Below are 13,716 nucleotides of genomic sequence, written 5' to 3' on the forward strand. Positions count from 1 at the left end.
TCCTTGGTTTAGCGGCGTACTTGCACAAGTACTCTCGCAATTATGCAGAGATGACAGTTCATCTTTCGTCTCTTGAAAAAAATGGAGAAATGGTTATGGAACGCTGATTGTCAGCGTTCCTTTGAAGGTATCAAGCAACGCTTGATGCAATCGTCCATCTTGGCGATTGCAAATCAAGACAGACCATTTGATGTGGTCTATAACGCCAGCGATTTCGCAATTGGCTGTGCGCTAGTGCAATACGATACAGACGGCGCGGAGCGCGCGTCGTCTGTTACCAATCACGTATGCTGCAACCGGCTGAACGCAATTACCCAGTGCATGACAAGGAACTTCTTGCCATGAAATATGCATTGGCTAAATTTGGGGTCTATCTCCTAGGAGATAGACCGTTCATCGTATATACGGACCATGCGTCGTTACGCACGGCCGTAAACAGCCCACACCTCTCGCAAAGAATGGCGAGGTGGCTATCCTTCTTCGAGGAGTATAATTACTCCGTGGAATATAAACCAGGACGACTTAATGTCGTCGCTGATGCGTTATCACGCCGAATTGATTTCGAGTCGGCTGTGCACACCAACAGTGAAAATAATCCCACTGTTGCAACTCTCACTACGAGGGTTATGTCATCAAATTTGCTTGATGACATAAAAAAGCCTACGCAGAAGATAAGGACCTTCTGCGTTTACTGGATCATCAAATGAATCCATCCGATAAATCTTTTAAAAATTTACCGGCTTTATATCGATACACAACACGCAACGGCTTATTGTATTACACAGCCGTTACTGGCGACACTCCACGTGTGGTCGTCCCGACTCACAATGATTTGCGCTTGCGCATCATGTATGAGTGTCACGATGCTCCAACAAGTGGACATCGTGGACGTGAGAAGACTTACCTCACAGTAAGTCGCGACTTTTACTGGCCCCGCCAGTATCAGTTTGTGCGCAAGTACATTCGAGCTTGCGAGGTATGTCAACGGGTGAAGCCTAGCCCTTCATCCCGTGCACCTCTCCAATCTCTACCACTTCCGGCAGGGATATAGCAGTCCGTATCTATGGACTTCGTCTTCGGATTTCCCGAAGACGATCACAAAAACCATGGAATCCTTTATTTTGTAGACAGATTCAGCAAGATGGTACATCTTGCTGCAGTACCAGAGTCGATTACGGCTCCGAGTTGTGCCCGTGTCTTTATCGACACGGTATTCAAACTCTTTGGGTTACCCCGTGAATTAGTCTCGGATAGAGATCCGAGATTCACGGCGGCGTTCTGGCAATCCGTGTTCCGATCTCTCGGAACACGGCTGACTATGTCAACATCCGATCACCCAGAAACGGATGGTCAAACAGAACGCGTAAATCGCGTCCTCGAAGAGATACTTCGAGGTTACGTCCAATCGTATCCGAATTGGAGCGAGTTTTTACCGATGGTCGAATTCGCCATCAATAATTCGGTGCATGCGTCTACAACGCATACACCGTTCTTTGTGAATGGCTTACGCCATCCACGCATACCCACCCAATTAGGGGGATCCTCTATTTTAAGGGGGGAGTGGACTCGCACGAGCAAATCCAATTCTGGCCCATGCTCATCACGCGTCGAAGTTAACAACGACGCGAGTGATGTCGATGTCGAAGATATCGACATCGAAGATGAGAATGATCTCATGGCAGTACGCACAAAGCGTACTAAAAAAGAAAAAAACAAATGAGTCAGCAGAAGAGTTTCTGCTGACTCGAGAATCAGTAATACGTTTCGTACAGGATTCCAATGCGTTAGCATTGGACCGTCAGAAACGGAACGCAGACAAACATGGAAGAGCAAACGTTCTTTCATTAAAAATTAATGACCTAGTACTACTTTCTACGGTAAACTTACCTAAGCGTGTAGTCACTGATGTGGTAGCAGTAAACTACTACCCAAGGTCATTGGGCCTTTCCGTGTACTGTTTCGCAGAGGCAATGCGTACACAATAGAATTGCGACGTAGGATGCGAACGCATCCTACGTTTTAAGTTGGTCGGCTCCGCCCGTACCATCGGTACGCGGTTCCTTCCGAGGACGGATCTGAACACCCTTTAAGAATCCCCAAAAGATTCTTGTGATCGCGAACCAGGTTCTCATGTTGAACCTGAAGTTTCTCATGCCGGGTCCGAAGATCCTCGAAACCGCGATGAGCGGAAAACAGCTCATCACGAAGAGCGTGATATTATCGTTCGTACTCTAACATGGAGTACACACTCTTCGAACGGTCGCTTAACCGTTCAATATGTTGAGCCTGCACCGTCTGCTCTAACGCGCGACGTTTACCGCGCTCGTGATCAAGTCCCTCCTCCAAATCATGAAGGAAGCGATCGAGTTTGTCGATCTTCGACTCTAGATCCGACGCATGGGTCGGATCTAATTTTCCTCCTCCGCCACAACCATTGGTGGATTCCCACGGTGGTCAACGTGTCTTTGTGGAACGTATTCTAGACCACCGTGATGTGAAGGGGTAACGAACGAGTTATCTGTTTTGCTGGCGCGGTTATCCACCTTCGCATGACAACTGAAAGCCTCATTCCCAGCTGGTTGTTGACATTGAAGGCCTCGCCCGTCAGTATGACGAGACCCATCCGACGGATCAGAAGGTCGATCGAAAAACATGCGCTACTGGCGCTTGTAAATCGATTGCAAAACGTCAATCGCATCGCGCATCTCGATAGAGATGCGAGCCCTTCCTCAGGGCGAAAGAAAGGGAATATACATCCCCTTTCACTCGTTTCTTGTTGTCGACACAACAATGACAGGGATCACCCCGCGTGAGGCATGGAAGTCCTGCCTCACGAGTTAAATAATGCAATTTGATGATTGCACCAGTTGGAGTTTGATTCTTAAACTTAACGCGAATCGCGTTAAGTCTATGAAGCCAAGCTTCGCGTCCAATGTCTTTGACATTGCGAATGGAAGCACTCCAGGCTTGTATCAACGAGATTAAATCTCGTTTGTTGACGCCACTGTACCATTGATTCATTAGAAAAGCATCGAGAAAAAATCTTCTTAGCGCGAAAGTTCTTCGCGCTGGGATCAAGACCATATAGCTTTCGTATTCAAATTCAAATTCAAATCCATATTTCTTCACCATCCCTCTTGCTCCTCCAGCTGAAGAAACATACCGATCAATTGCGATAGCAAAAGAAGCTCTTCAAGCTCACTCTGAAGCTGAACAATACGATATTTGCACTTTTCGCTCATAAAGGTATGGAAAGGGTGTGGAACAGCCAATGAAGAGCATTCTTTTTAGATGCAAATATCATGGGGTCTACAAGTATGAGGGACATGGTGCAAGGCCTGCACAGAAATCAAGGAAAACAGGCTGCCATTTTAGAGTAAAACTAGTACGGACTGTGCTAGGATTCGTCAAGTCAATGAATTGGATAATACTTGGACTGTGATACTTGTTGAAACAGGACCCAACCATGAACCTGCTGATGTAGTAGCATATCCTCGAGTGAGGAACAAGGCAATCCACCAGAACATGCCGCTCATTTTGCAACAAACCCTTGCAGGTGTTGCACCTCGCAATATTTTGCGCACTCTGCAACTTGCTGACCAAAGCAGCTGTGCAACTGCTCAAGATTTATACAATGCAAAAAAATTGTTGCGGCGACAGAAACTTGGAGGCCGCTCACCTCTGGAAACACTGCTTGACCATTAGCAAACTCCGATGCCAAATGGGTATTGAAGCGAGACGATAATCAAATTTTAACGCACTTATACATAGAGCCCACCACAACCGCAACAGTTTTGCACAGTGGTGTGGAAATCTGGTGTTTGTTATGAAATCAACATACAAGAGAAACAAGCACAAAATGCATATCTTTCGCTGCGTCTCCTTAACTTCCACCAACCAAACATACACTGTGTTCTTTGTTTCCTTCCAGCGGAAACTAGGGAGCACTATGAATGGACCTTGGCACAATTTCAAGAGGTAAGTAGCATTTTCCTCGTCTTATTCCTTGCAGTGTTTTATATTTTTTCTTACTGATGCAGTTCCTTAAATATTAGAGTTTGGGTAGTAAAAACATACCTTGCAATAATCTCGTCTTTGTAACGGACCGTGAGATGCCATCATGAATGGACTTGCAATCCTGTTCCCCTCTTGCAAAAATATGTCGTGCATTTGGCATATCGAAAAAAATATTCTCGGAAATGTTCGCAAGCATTTTCCTGCTGGAAGTGAAGGACAGATGGCGTTTGATTCATTGATGAGGGAGCATTGGAAGGCTGTTGTCAATGCAGCAGCGGAAGAAAGGTACCAAGAGGCAGTGCAATCCCTCTCGCAGTTTTGCCCTGCAGAAACCTTCAATTATATTCAATAGCAATGGTTGCCTTACAAAGAAAAAAATGCCAGGGCATGGTTAAAAACAAGAACCATTTTGGGCACACTTAGACACAACGAGTGGAGAGTGCACACTACGGCCTTAACAGATGGATGCAGTCTTCAACAGGTGACCTACATGTCATTCATAAGATAATCGACCAAGCCTGCCTATTTAAGCTCAATGAGATAAAGAAGCAGATCGCAAATGACAAAACTTGCCGCCTTACCCCTTTAGGCGACGGGATATTATGGCAGCATGTGATAAAAAGTGAGCCAAAAAATATGTTGAAAAGCATGTCTCATTGCATTCCAGATCTCACTGTGTACTTTTCCTAACTATGCCTATGTCATCTTTAGATCTCCAGTCATGCATTAAAAGCAGCACACCAGCAGTCATTACACCGTTTTGAAGCTGAACTTGGTACCTGTGATGGTAATTGCTGTTGGCAACTGATTATATGTAGTATGGGATGGCCCTGTGTGCATCGATTCCTCCTTCCTACCCCGCTCTCTGTGGAAACCTTCAACAAGCACTGATGGCTTGATCAATTAGCACCAACAACTGCCATCAGACTAGATCTCACCTTGCCAGTTGCCTCCACAAGCCATGCACCATCCTTTCAACAGTCAGTTAAACGAATAACAGCAGAGTTTCAATAGGCACTCCCTCGATTGCAAAGATAATGGATGAGACCTTCTCCAGAATAGAGGAAAGTGGTAATGCGGCTACTGTTCTTGACCCTGTGCTTCAGAGTGGTCGTGGTAGGCCTGCAGAGTCGCTTAGTGCCACAGTGCTGCGTCGTGACCTTTCGTTTTATGAGCACGCCATGGTTTTAGAGGCAGCAAGAGTTGAACCTAGTACCTCTGTCAGTGTCACTGTCAGTGAGAGAACGCGTGCCCAACCTACTTGCCGGCGTTGCCTTCAAGTTGGTCATACCAGGGCCAGTCACAGATGCCCCCTTCGGCCAGCAGCACAAAATTCGTAACGTTATATACATTTGTAGTCCATTAATCTCTAGAAATAAGAAAAAAACTAAACTCCGGTGGGAATGATATCTCCCTTAATATTTTATACAAAAGGTAGATAATATTTGGAGAATATTATCTTACGTAGTAATATTCGGAAAGCTTATCGATTAGTAGATATAGCCATTATATCTACTTGCTCCGCGGTCCAGTCAGCGCTGGACGCACGCAAAGAAAGAGACAGATGAGATTTTACTACATGTTTAGTATCAGTATTTAAGTAAGTAAGTATATAAGATAGAAAACAGAAGAACTTAACTATAATAAATACAGCTTACTTTTAACCCTCTTTATAGCAAGTGTTTTAAAGAGAGTCTTCCTCTGCACGTACTAGTGTACGTGAAGTGACGTGAGGCACCACTCGCACTGAAGCAGTGCGAAGTGGACTTGTACTGAAGCAGTACAAGTCAGCAGTCCCCCATTACGCTTGCGCTGCGATCGGTTAGAGTAATAAGCCTTCCTAAGGTAGGCATTAGTTGCCACTTGTTCGAAGAACCACTGAGTCCCTTAGTGTAACGGGGCACTACGACTTGTACTGTTTCAGTACAAGTCCACTTCACACTGCGTAAGTCTATAGAACCAAGGGACTCTTTAAGTTCAAAGTCTTTCTCTGACTTTAGGAGCGAGGCAGCCTAGCAACTTAAAAAAGAGCTAAAATGAAAACTTTCCTTCCAAAAGCAATTAGCCATTTTTTTGTAAATACCATCATTCGGGCCTTAAAAGGCAAATTTAAAGCACGATTAATAATTGATCCAAAGTGCTTGATCCGTTTAGAGTTTTCCACATATTCTTATAATCTCGTTGAGTCCATCAATAGTAGTTTTAGTCAACATTATATCTCAAGTTCACCTAGAGATAGTTTTGCGAGATTGACCCTTAATCGGCTCGACAAATATCATATTTTTGAGGTTTTAGCGTTGACCAGTCATTTGTGCATTTGCCGTTAATCACTCATTTTATCTTGATTGATTGACAACCATGGCTGAATATACGCCAGAGCAGCTGGAGGCGTGTCTGCTACAGCTGACGCACCCGGATACGGAGCAAATCAAGCAGGCAGAAGTGGTGCTAAAGGCCTACACCAAGAAGATCGCATCAGTTGGGGGACTGCTTTTGCAACTCCAACTATCGACCAAGCCCGAAGTGCGACAGCTGGCCGCGCTCATGCTGCGAAAGAAGATATTTAAGCATTGGCCTAAGCTAGAGGCTACTGCTCAGGCCCAGACTAAGCAGGTACTGCTCAGTCGTGCAGCTGAAGATCCCGTACACGTTGTGCGCTCTACTGTAGCGTCGCTCATCTCAGCGCTGGCTTTGCACGAAGTGCCCCTTGGCAAATGGCCCGAGCTCATGATTTTTATTAATACCTCTGCCAGCAGTGCTAATGTTGACCAGCGTGAAATGAGCATGAAGTTATTGCAGCTATTGGGCGAGAGTATGGGCACGTCGCTCCAACCGCACTTTAATGACCTCAAACAACTATACGCTAAAGCTCTGCAAGACCCCGAAAACCTTAAGGTGCGCGTAGGTGCTATGCGTGCAGCTTGTAGCCTTGTTGAATTTCTTGAAGAATCGGACCTTCGTGGCTTTCGCGACCTCGTGCCGCTTATGATCACTGTACTACAGCAGTGCGTGGCCAACGGGGCCGAAGCTGAGGCTGTAGAGTTTATGGACGTATTCTCCGAGATTGCATCACATCCGTTTCCTATTTTAGACCAAGCTTTTCCCCAATTTATTGAGTTATTGCTCCAGATTATCCTTGCAAATCAGCTTGAATCAAGTACTCGCGCATCAGCCAGTTATGCCATGGGAGAATTTATTAAGAAGAAGCCCAAGACCATTGGAAAGAAGAGTCTCGTTGCCAAAATCTTCACGACGATGCTAGACATTGTTGCTGCCGACGAAGCCGTTTCGTGTGGTCTCATCTCGAACCTGCTCGAGCGTGAGGGCAAGACGGGAGGTGAAGACGAAGATGAGGACGACGATTCTCCGGGCCACATGGCTCAGCAGACGCTTGACTCTCTCGCTCTGAGTGTGCCTGCCAAGTATTTGAACCCAGTGGTGTTTGGTATATGCAACGAATACATTACTGCTCAGGACGCCCGTAAGCGCAAGGCTGGTGTGCTGACACTTGGTATTTTATCAGAAGGGTGTTGTGAGTTCATGTGCCAAAACTTGAACGAGCTACTTCCTGCTGTGTACCGCGTTGCTCAGGACCCTGATCAGCACGTACGTGAGGCCGCGTGTTTTGCTCTCGGTCAGTTTGCCGAGTTCCTGCAGCCCTTAATAACGGACCACTACACCGATATTCTACCAATTGGCCTCACTCTACTTGACGATGCATCCAAGGTGATCAAGGCCACGGCCTTGTATGTACTAGATGAAATTACACAAAGCATGGAGAGTGATCAGGTGTTGCCGTATCTTGACACACTCGTGACCAAATTAGTAGCTGTGCTTCGTACAGGATCTCCACAATTGCAGAAAATGGCGCTGGACGCGCTTGGTTCTATTGCTATTGGGGCCAAAGACGCTTTTCTGCCCTATTTCCCGTCAGTTGCTGAGCTTATCCAGCCCTTTTGGGGCATCATAGATCCGAAATTCTACTTTTTGCGGGGTGCTGCGATTGAGTGCCTAGGCTATCTGGCTACGGCTCTCGGCAAAGAGCCCTTTCGTCCGTATTTTGCACCTTCAATGCCGTTCGTCTTTTCATCATTTGAGCTTGACGACTCGGAGCTCAAGGAACAAGCTTTCGTGTACTTTATTAACGTTTCAAGCATCTTCAAGGAAGAGTTTGCACCGTTCCTTGAGCAGGCTGCCATGCACGTGCTGCAAGCCATTGTAAGCGATGAAGGACTTCGCGTAATGGACGACGATGAGGATGTTCTTGGTGGCGTGGACTCTGACGATGAAGAGAACGAAGACGACAACGTGTTGCGCCATATCAGTATTCGAACAGACGCGTTAAACTCAAAAGTACGCGCTGTCGCAGCCGTAGAGGAGCTTGCTTTAAATTGCGGTGGCGCTGTGTTTGAGCCATACATTCCGAAATTTCTCGAGGCATTAGCTCCACTTACTGAGTACATTCATGAGGACGTACGTGGTGCAGTGGCTGAGGCTTTGGCTGCTCTTGTTATCTGCTCATTTGAAGCCTCACATGCCATGAGCAGCGACGTGCAGGTTTGGAATAAGGGCGACTTTAACAAGAACATTTTGTCGCCCAACAATGCTGTGATTGCATCTGCTGTGATGAAGAGTTTGGTGGAAGAGCTTTTGGAAGACCCTGAAGAAGTTGTTGTCGAGAAGGCTTTTAACGCAATCAAAGCCATGAGCGCCCGTGTGGGCCCCGTCGTTACGATGGACCATATGAATGAGCTGATGCGTATTACCAAGACGGTACTTTCTCACGAGCACATATGTCAAACGACTCACGAAGAGGACGAGGACGACGACGAAGAAGAAGGGGGGTCAGTGCTTGAAAGTGCGTCGGAGCTGATTGGCGTACTTGCTAAATGCTACGGCGAACACTTTCTGTCCGCTTTTCAGGAGCTTTTTCCAGCGCTGCTGGCGTTTGCTACCGGTCTACGGGCTGTGCGCGATCGTGCCGCTGCTGTTGGTTGCTTTGCCGAGGTGCTCCGTGAGTTGGGACCTGGTGCTCTAGGCCTAGTGGAGAGCGTGTATCCCGTGGTCCTGCAGGGTCTTACGTCAGATAACTACGTACTGAAGGCCAACAGCGCTTTTTGCATGGGTGTTCTTGCAGAAATTAGCGGTGAAAAACTTACTAGCGCATACGAGCAGATGCTTCAGGCTCTACGGCCTCTGTTTGAGACTTCAGGTAATGACGAAGTTGTGACGGACAACGCATGTGCAGCTGTGGCCCGCATGATTATGGTTGGCAGCGCCAAGATGCCCTTAGAGGCCGTGCTACCTGTGTTTTTGAGCGCTCTTCCGCTAAAAGCTGACATGGACGAAAGTCCCGTGTGCTTTCGATGCCTGAATGGCCTCGTGACCTCGCAGAACCACGTTGTACTTAACCTGATGCCGCAAGTGCTTGATGTATATGCCAAGGCCCTTGCTTCCACGTCTAGTGTGGAAGAAGAAACCCAAGCTGAAGTGAAGGTTTGCGTGCGTGGACTTTTACAGGCTTATGAAGCCCAGATGAAGGAGATTATTGCGCAAATGAGTCCTGAGGCTCAGGCTGCTCTGAGTACGGCCATTATGTAAGGCAATTTGTCGATCTAAAATAGAATTAATTGAAGTGGCCCGAGTAGATTGAAACAAATGTATAGAAATTTTTCATTTTGATGATGGGGTGTTTACGAATTTCATGAATGAAAATTTAATTTTTTTTCGCTTCAAGTACGATATCATGACGAAGTTGAAGGCACAAGAGTTTCGACACGCAATGCGCAACTCACGTTTCTGAATGATTTTTCACTCGACATACAAGTAAGTATATACAGCGAACCATGGGCTTGTGCAACAAGCCTAGTTGTCTAAATCTATAAAGTTCTTCCAAGAGGTCGATGTAGTGACACCAATTTTGGAGTTGGGACACGGCGTAGCTGTGATGGACTCAGGCACAGTAGCAGGCGTAGGTACCGTGGCAAGCGGTGGCGCGCCCGTAATTGTTGGCGTATTAAAGGCTGCACCGGGAGATACAGTGGGGAAGGCGGGCGTTTCCGTTGCTGGGCTTGGCGTCGTCTTGGAAATAGGATTCACACTTGGGGAGGAGGCGGTGGCAATGGGTGTGGGAATAGCAGGCGTCGTTATTGTGATGCTTGGCGTATTTTTCGCGGCAGTCGAAATGTTGCCACGAGATGCTGCATTGTACAAAGCCCACGAACGCGTGAGACCGTCATCCATGGCAACCGTCGCCAGCCTTGCTAGCGAATCAGCTTGGTCGATGGCAGCTGCATTCACTAACAATAGCGACAACCATGCGTTGCTTAGATCGTTTCCCGTCACAATCGGTTCCTTTGATAAGATGTTATCCCATTCTTCCTGGATAAACGTCGTCGTGCGTGCTAAGCCGTTGACTGGTGATACTGGTAGCATTTGAATACCATGAATGCAGTGAATTTCGGGGCTAAACCACGTCGCGTAGTCTGCCTTATTATCAAAGAAGATGCCTGTGACGTGATTTGGTACGAATTGAGGCGGGTGGATGGTGTTGTCTGATGTCATTAGGAAGTAGGTGCGCACGGCACGAGCATTTAGACGCAGCATGAGACTGCCTAAATCTTCCACAGCCTTGTTACCTGAAACTTGTCCCCAGAGTTTCAAGCCATAGCAAAAATTGATGTCTTCTGATGTGCTTTCTTCATCCTTGCCATCAGCCATGGAAGTTACACCGTGAGAGTACGAATGACCCAAATACCATGAAAAATGACGAAATTTGGGGAAGTATACGTCATCCGCACTCGGATTCGCCACGTCGCGAAGTAGCGTCCACACCATTGTGTCTAGCTGGGAAATGCCCGACCATGTCGGATCCAGTTTTTTTAAAATAGCAGACCCCACGACCCAGTATCCGTAATGGTAGTGGTGGTCATTGTATATTCCATTGCCAAATTCCACGTTGATGTCGTTAGCAGTGAAAACCTGGCTGGTCACAATGCCTTTGTATGCGGTTTCGTAAACAAGAGGCGATTCCAGCGTGTTGGTAAGAAAGGGTTCCACAAGCGCCTTGAGCTTCGTCAAACACTTATTTAAAAGCGTCACATCTTCACCCACGACGGAGCTATCCGCAGCCATTAAGCACAGTGAAGCGTATTTCTGGTATGCTTTGCCGTTAAAGTACCAGCTACCTGTGATTAATTTCCAGTCGCCATCAATGTCTTTTTGAAGAATCGACAGCAAGTCAATTTGGGAGACTACGTCAGCAGACGGCTTGTTGCTGGGGTAAAAGTCCACATCTTCCTCCATTTCGTCCTCTGTAAGGATCCAACTTCCGGACGTAGTTACTTGACCAACCATCTGTCCGCGGGTGGCCGAGTATAAGACAATGGCGTCACTCGATTGCGTGGTGGTAACATCGCTCATGACATCCACGTGATGAGGTAGGGCGAAGTGAAGAAGACCGACATTGTCGCACGAACTCCCCTCAGTTGTCCACTGTAACGAGTAGCTAGTGCGAGACTCCATTACCACATCACCGCCAATGATGACACAGGACGAGTAGGCGTCATATACATTTTGGTCGCTGCCGTCGGGAAGAATTGCCACTCGAAGCATACCAGTATAGGCTGCATTCGATACTAGAGCAGTTTGATTTTGATCGATCGAAAAAGAGGCGCTGGTGTCACTAGAATAGATGACCCACGTCTGATTGTTTGGCAATTGGACGACATACTTGCCTGCGGTTGAAGTGTTTACAAGGGTCATCGCGTATTTCGAAACGACGCTTGCAGTAAGACCAGAGTAATTGGCGGAGATAAAAGTCATTCCATGTACGAGAGAAGAATCCATGCAGGTACGACTACCCGAGACGCAAGTACGAGCGTTGACGCCCAAATCGCTAAACGAATATATTTCGTAGTCGGGTTTCGTCGACGCGAATTCTGTCGCCGATAGTGTAAGATCGTTATGAAACGCGTGTGTGTAAAATTTGACGGCACCTTCCACCTCTTTAGCCATGATACGATACGTATAAGAGTAGCAAACCTGGATGCCGTAAGGTGCTTCTTTCGGAAACTTAAGCGCATACGGGTTGGACCGCGCTGGGTCGGCGACTGTATCCATGTTTTGTGTTGCGGCGTGAATGAGGTTTCCCCACCATTTGTTTGTGGGTAATGGCTTATCGAGCAGGTTCGAAGCCACATTGACGATCGGAGCTAACTTGGTCAAGTTGCCGTTGCGCTGGAAAAGGTTTGAAATGTCTTCTGTCGAGAATGGAGCCATGTAGTCATTACTATTTAACGTCGAGCGATCATTGAATGCTTGCACTGTTCCTTGTTCGAAACCACTGCCGGCCAGAGACATCGTGATATCCTCCATGACGGCTGAGGCAGTGGAAGCCACGCCCATTGCCGCTTGCATCAGTAGAGTGAATTTCATCAAAGTGTTAAGAGCAAAGGTCAGGCTGAAGTCGAAGGCTGTGGTGCTTAAGTGCTAGTAAGCCGAAGTGAAAATAAGTGTTGCTGATGAGCACGAAAGATAAGTGATTTGGTGTAGGCAACGACAATTTCAGCAAATTGCCTGGTGACCGACACCAGAGACTTCGTGAAAACCAAGTGGATCAGCGTTATTGGTGGCGCCTGGCTTATGACTTTTCACTTCCACCACAACTGGTCTGAGTAAGTTCCAAGGTTGTGGCGCATTGAAATTTTGGCAGTCTAGTATCTTACTGAGCTGACCATAAACGTATGTTTAACAGGACGCTGTTCATTAGCAGGATTTTAAAATCAGAAAGCCGCCACGACAAGTGGGCTTTAAAGTGAAACAGTCATGTTGTATTAAAAGATGTAAGAGCCAAATAAGTGAAGTATGTCGCAAGAAAAATGAGTCACAGCTGACGCTGCGTCAGGGTTAATTTATGGCTTCACGTAATATAGCAAGTCTATAAGGAGGGACTTCGTATTTTGACATCTTAGAAGCGACAGTGCGAGACGTCAAGCCGAGTTGCATGTGATCACCGACACGAAGGTTTAGGTTCTGACTTATTGCGGCAAGAGTGCGATGATTGGCCACTCTGTTGCAATTGACCTTATTTTGCTGGAATTAATTCTTCTACTCATACCTGCTCTCATTCGTATCATCAAGATTTGCTATTAGACGGTATGCCCCTTTTCGGTAGTGATCTTACGAAAGCCATCTATCTTGTAAATTACATAAAAATAGGTCCACTTATTTCTAAGCTGCATTTCTAAACTGGTTCTATTAAGTTGCCGTAAATGACATGATTACTAATGCCAAATCTTGGTATCGCCCAAAGCGCTCAATTCTCAGCCATTGATACCGCGGTGAAGAGACTTCAATGCGCATGTCGGGAATTGCAGCTGTCGAGCCTACCACGCGTGATGACAGGGCGTGAAAATGAGCGCGATGAAATTTACACCGCGCTGCGCTCATCTATCGAGCATCAGAGTGCCGGTGGTCCCATTTACATTAGCGGCCTCCCAGGCGCTGGCAAAACGTCAATCGTCAAAGAAGTCATCCGTACGCTCGAGAAACAGCGAGATAACGCGAAATTATGCGAATTCGCGTGGGTGGAGGTTAATGGTCTGCATATGCCGCGCCCGGACGTCGCTTATAGTGTCTTGTGGAAGGCATTGCAGCCGTCAAAAACTAATAAGCAAGAACCTCAGCCTTTGCGAGCAA

At 46.9% G+C, this 13,716-nt stretch overlaps 4 protein-coding genes across 4 annotated transcripts in view; 2 read left to right on the top strand and 2 right to left on the bottom strand.

Moving 5' to 3' along the window:
* Positions 1-6,375: 6,375 nt before the first annotated feature.
* CCR75_000660 (uncharacterized protein) lies at positions 6,376-9,618 on the top strand (the record flags this gene model as incomplete). Its single annotated transcript, XM_067958766.1, has 1 exon — positions 6,376-9,618. The coding sequence occupies one exon, from the start codon at positions 6,376-6,378 to the stop codon at positions 9,616-9,618; it is 3,243 nt and encodes a 1,080-aa protein (XP_067814335.1).
* A 264-nt stretch (positions 9,619-9,882) lies between these two features.
* On the bottom strand, positions 9,883-12,423 carry CCR75_000659 (uncharacterized protein; the record flags this gene model as incomplete). The annotated part of the gene is made up of 1 exon (XM_067958765.1): positions 9,883-12,423. The coding sequence occupies one exon, from the start codon at positions 12,421-12,423 to the stop codon at positions 9,883-9,885; it is 2,541 nt and encodes an 846-aa protein (XP_067814338.1).
* Positions 12,424-12,729: 306 nt separating this feature from the next.
* The window catches only part of CCR75_000656 (uncharacterized protein), a gene marked incomplete at its 5' end in the record, with an annotated part of 10,059 nt that continues 9,072 nt past the window's right edge, over positions 12,730-13,716 (bottom strand). Inside the window, one exon of the mRNA XM_067958762.1 lies at positions 12,730-13,403. Within this exon, the coding sequence (XP_067814408.1) occupies positions 13,276-13,403 (128 nt within the window). The 3' untranslated portion in view covers positions 12,730-13,275. The remainder of the gene's footprint in view (positions 13,404-13,716) is intronic.
* Positions 13,305-13,687, top strand: CCR75_000658 (uncharacterized protein; the record flags this gene model as incomplete). The annotated part of the gene is given in 2 exon segments (XM_067958764.1): positions 13,305-13,650; positions 13,665-13,687. The coding sequence occupies 2 exon segments, from the start codon at positions 13,305-13,307 to the stop codon at positions 13,685-13,687; spliced, it is 369 nt and encodes a 122-aa protein (XP_067814336.1).

This window comes from Bremia lactucae, assembly GCF_004359215.1.
Source record: "Bremia lactucae strain SF5 chromosome Unknown BlacSF5_NotPlaced_200_SHOA01000120.1_2678225bp, whole genome shotgun sequence".
In the NCBI taxonomy this organism is placed as follows: Eukaryota; Oomycota; class Peronosporomycetes; order Peronosporales; family Peronosporaceae; genus Bremia; species Bremia lactucae.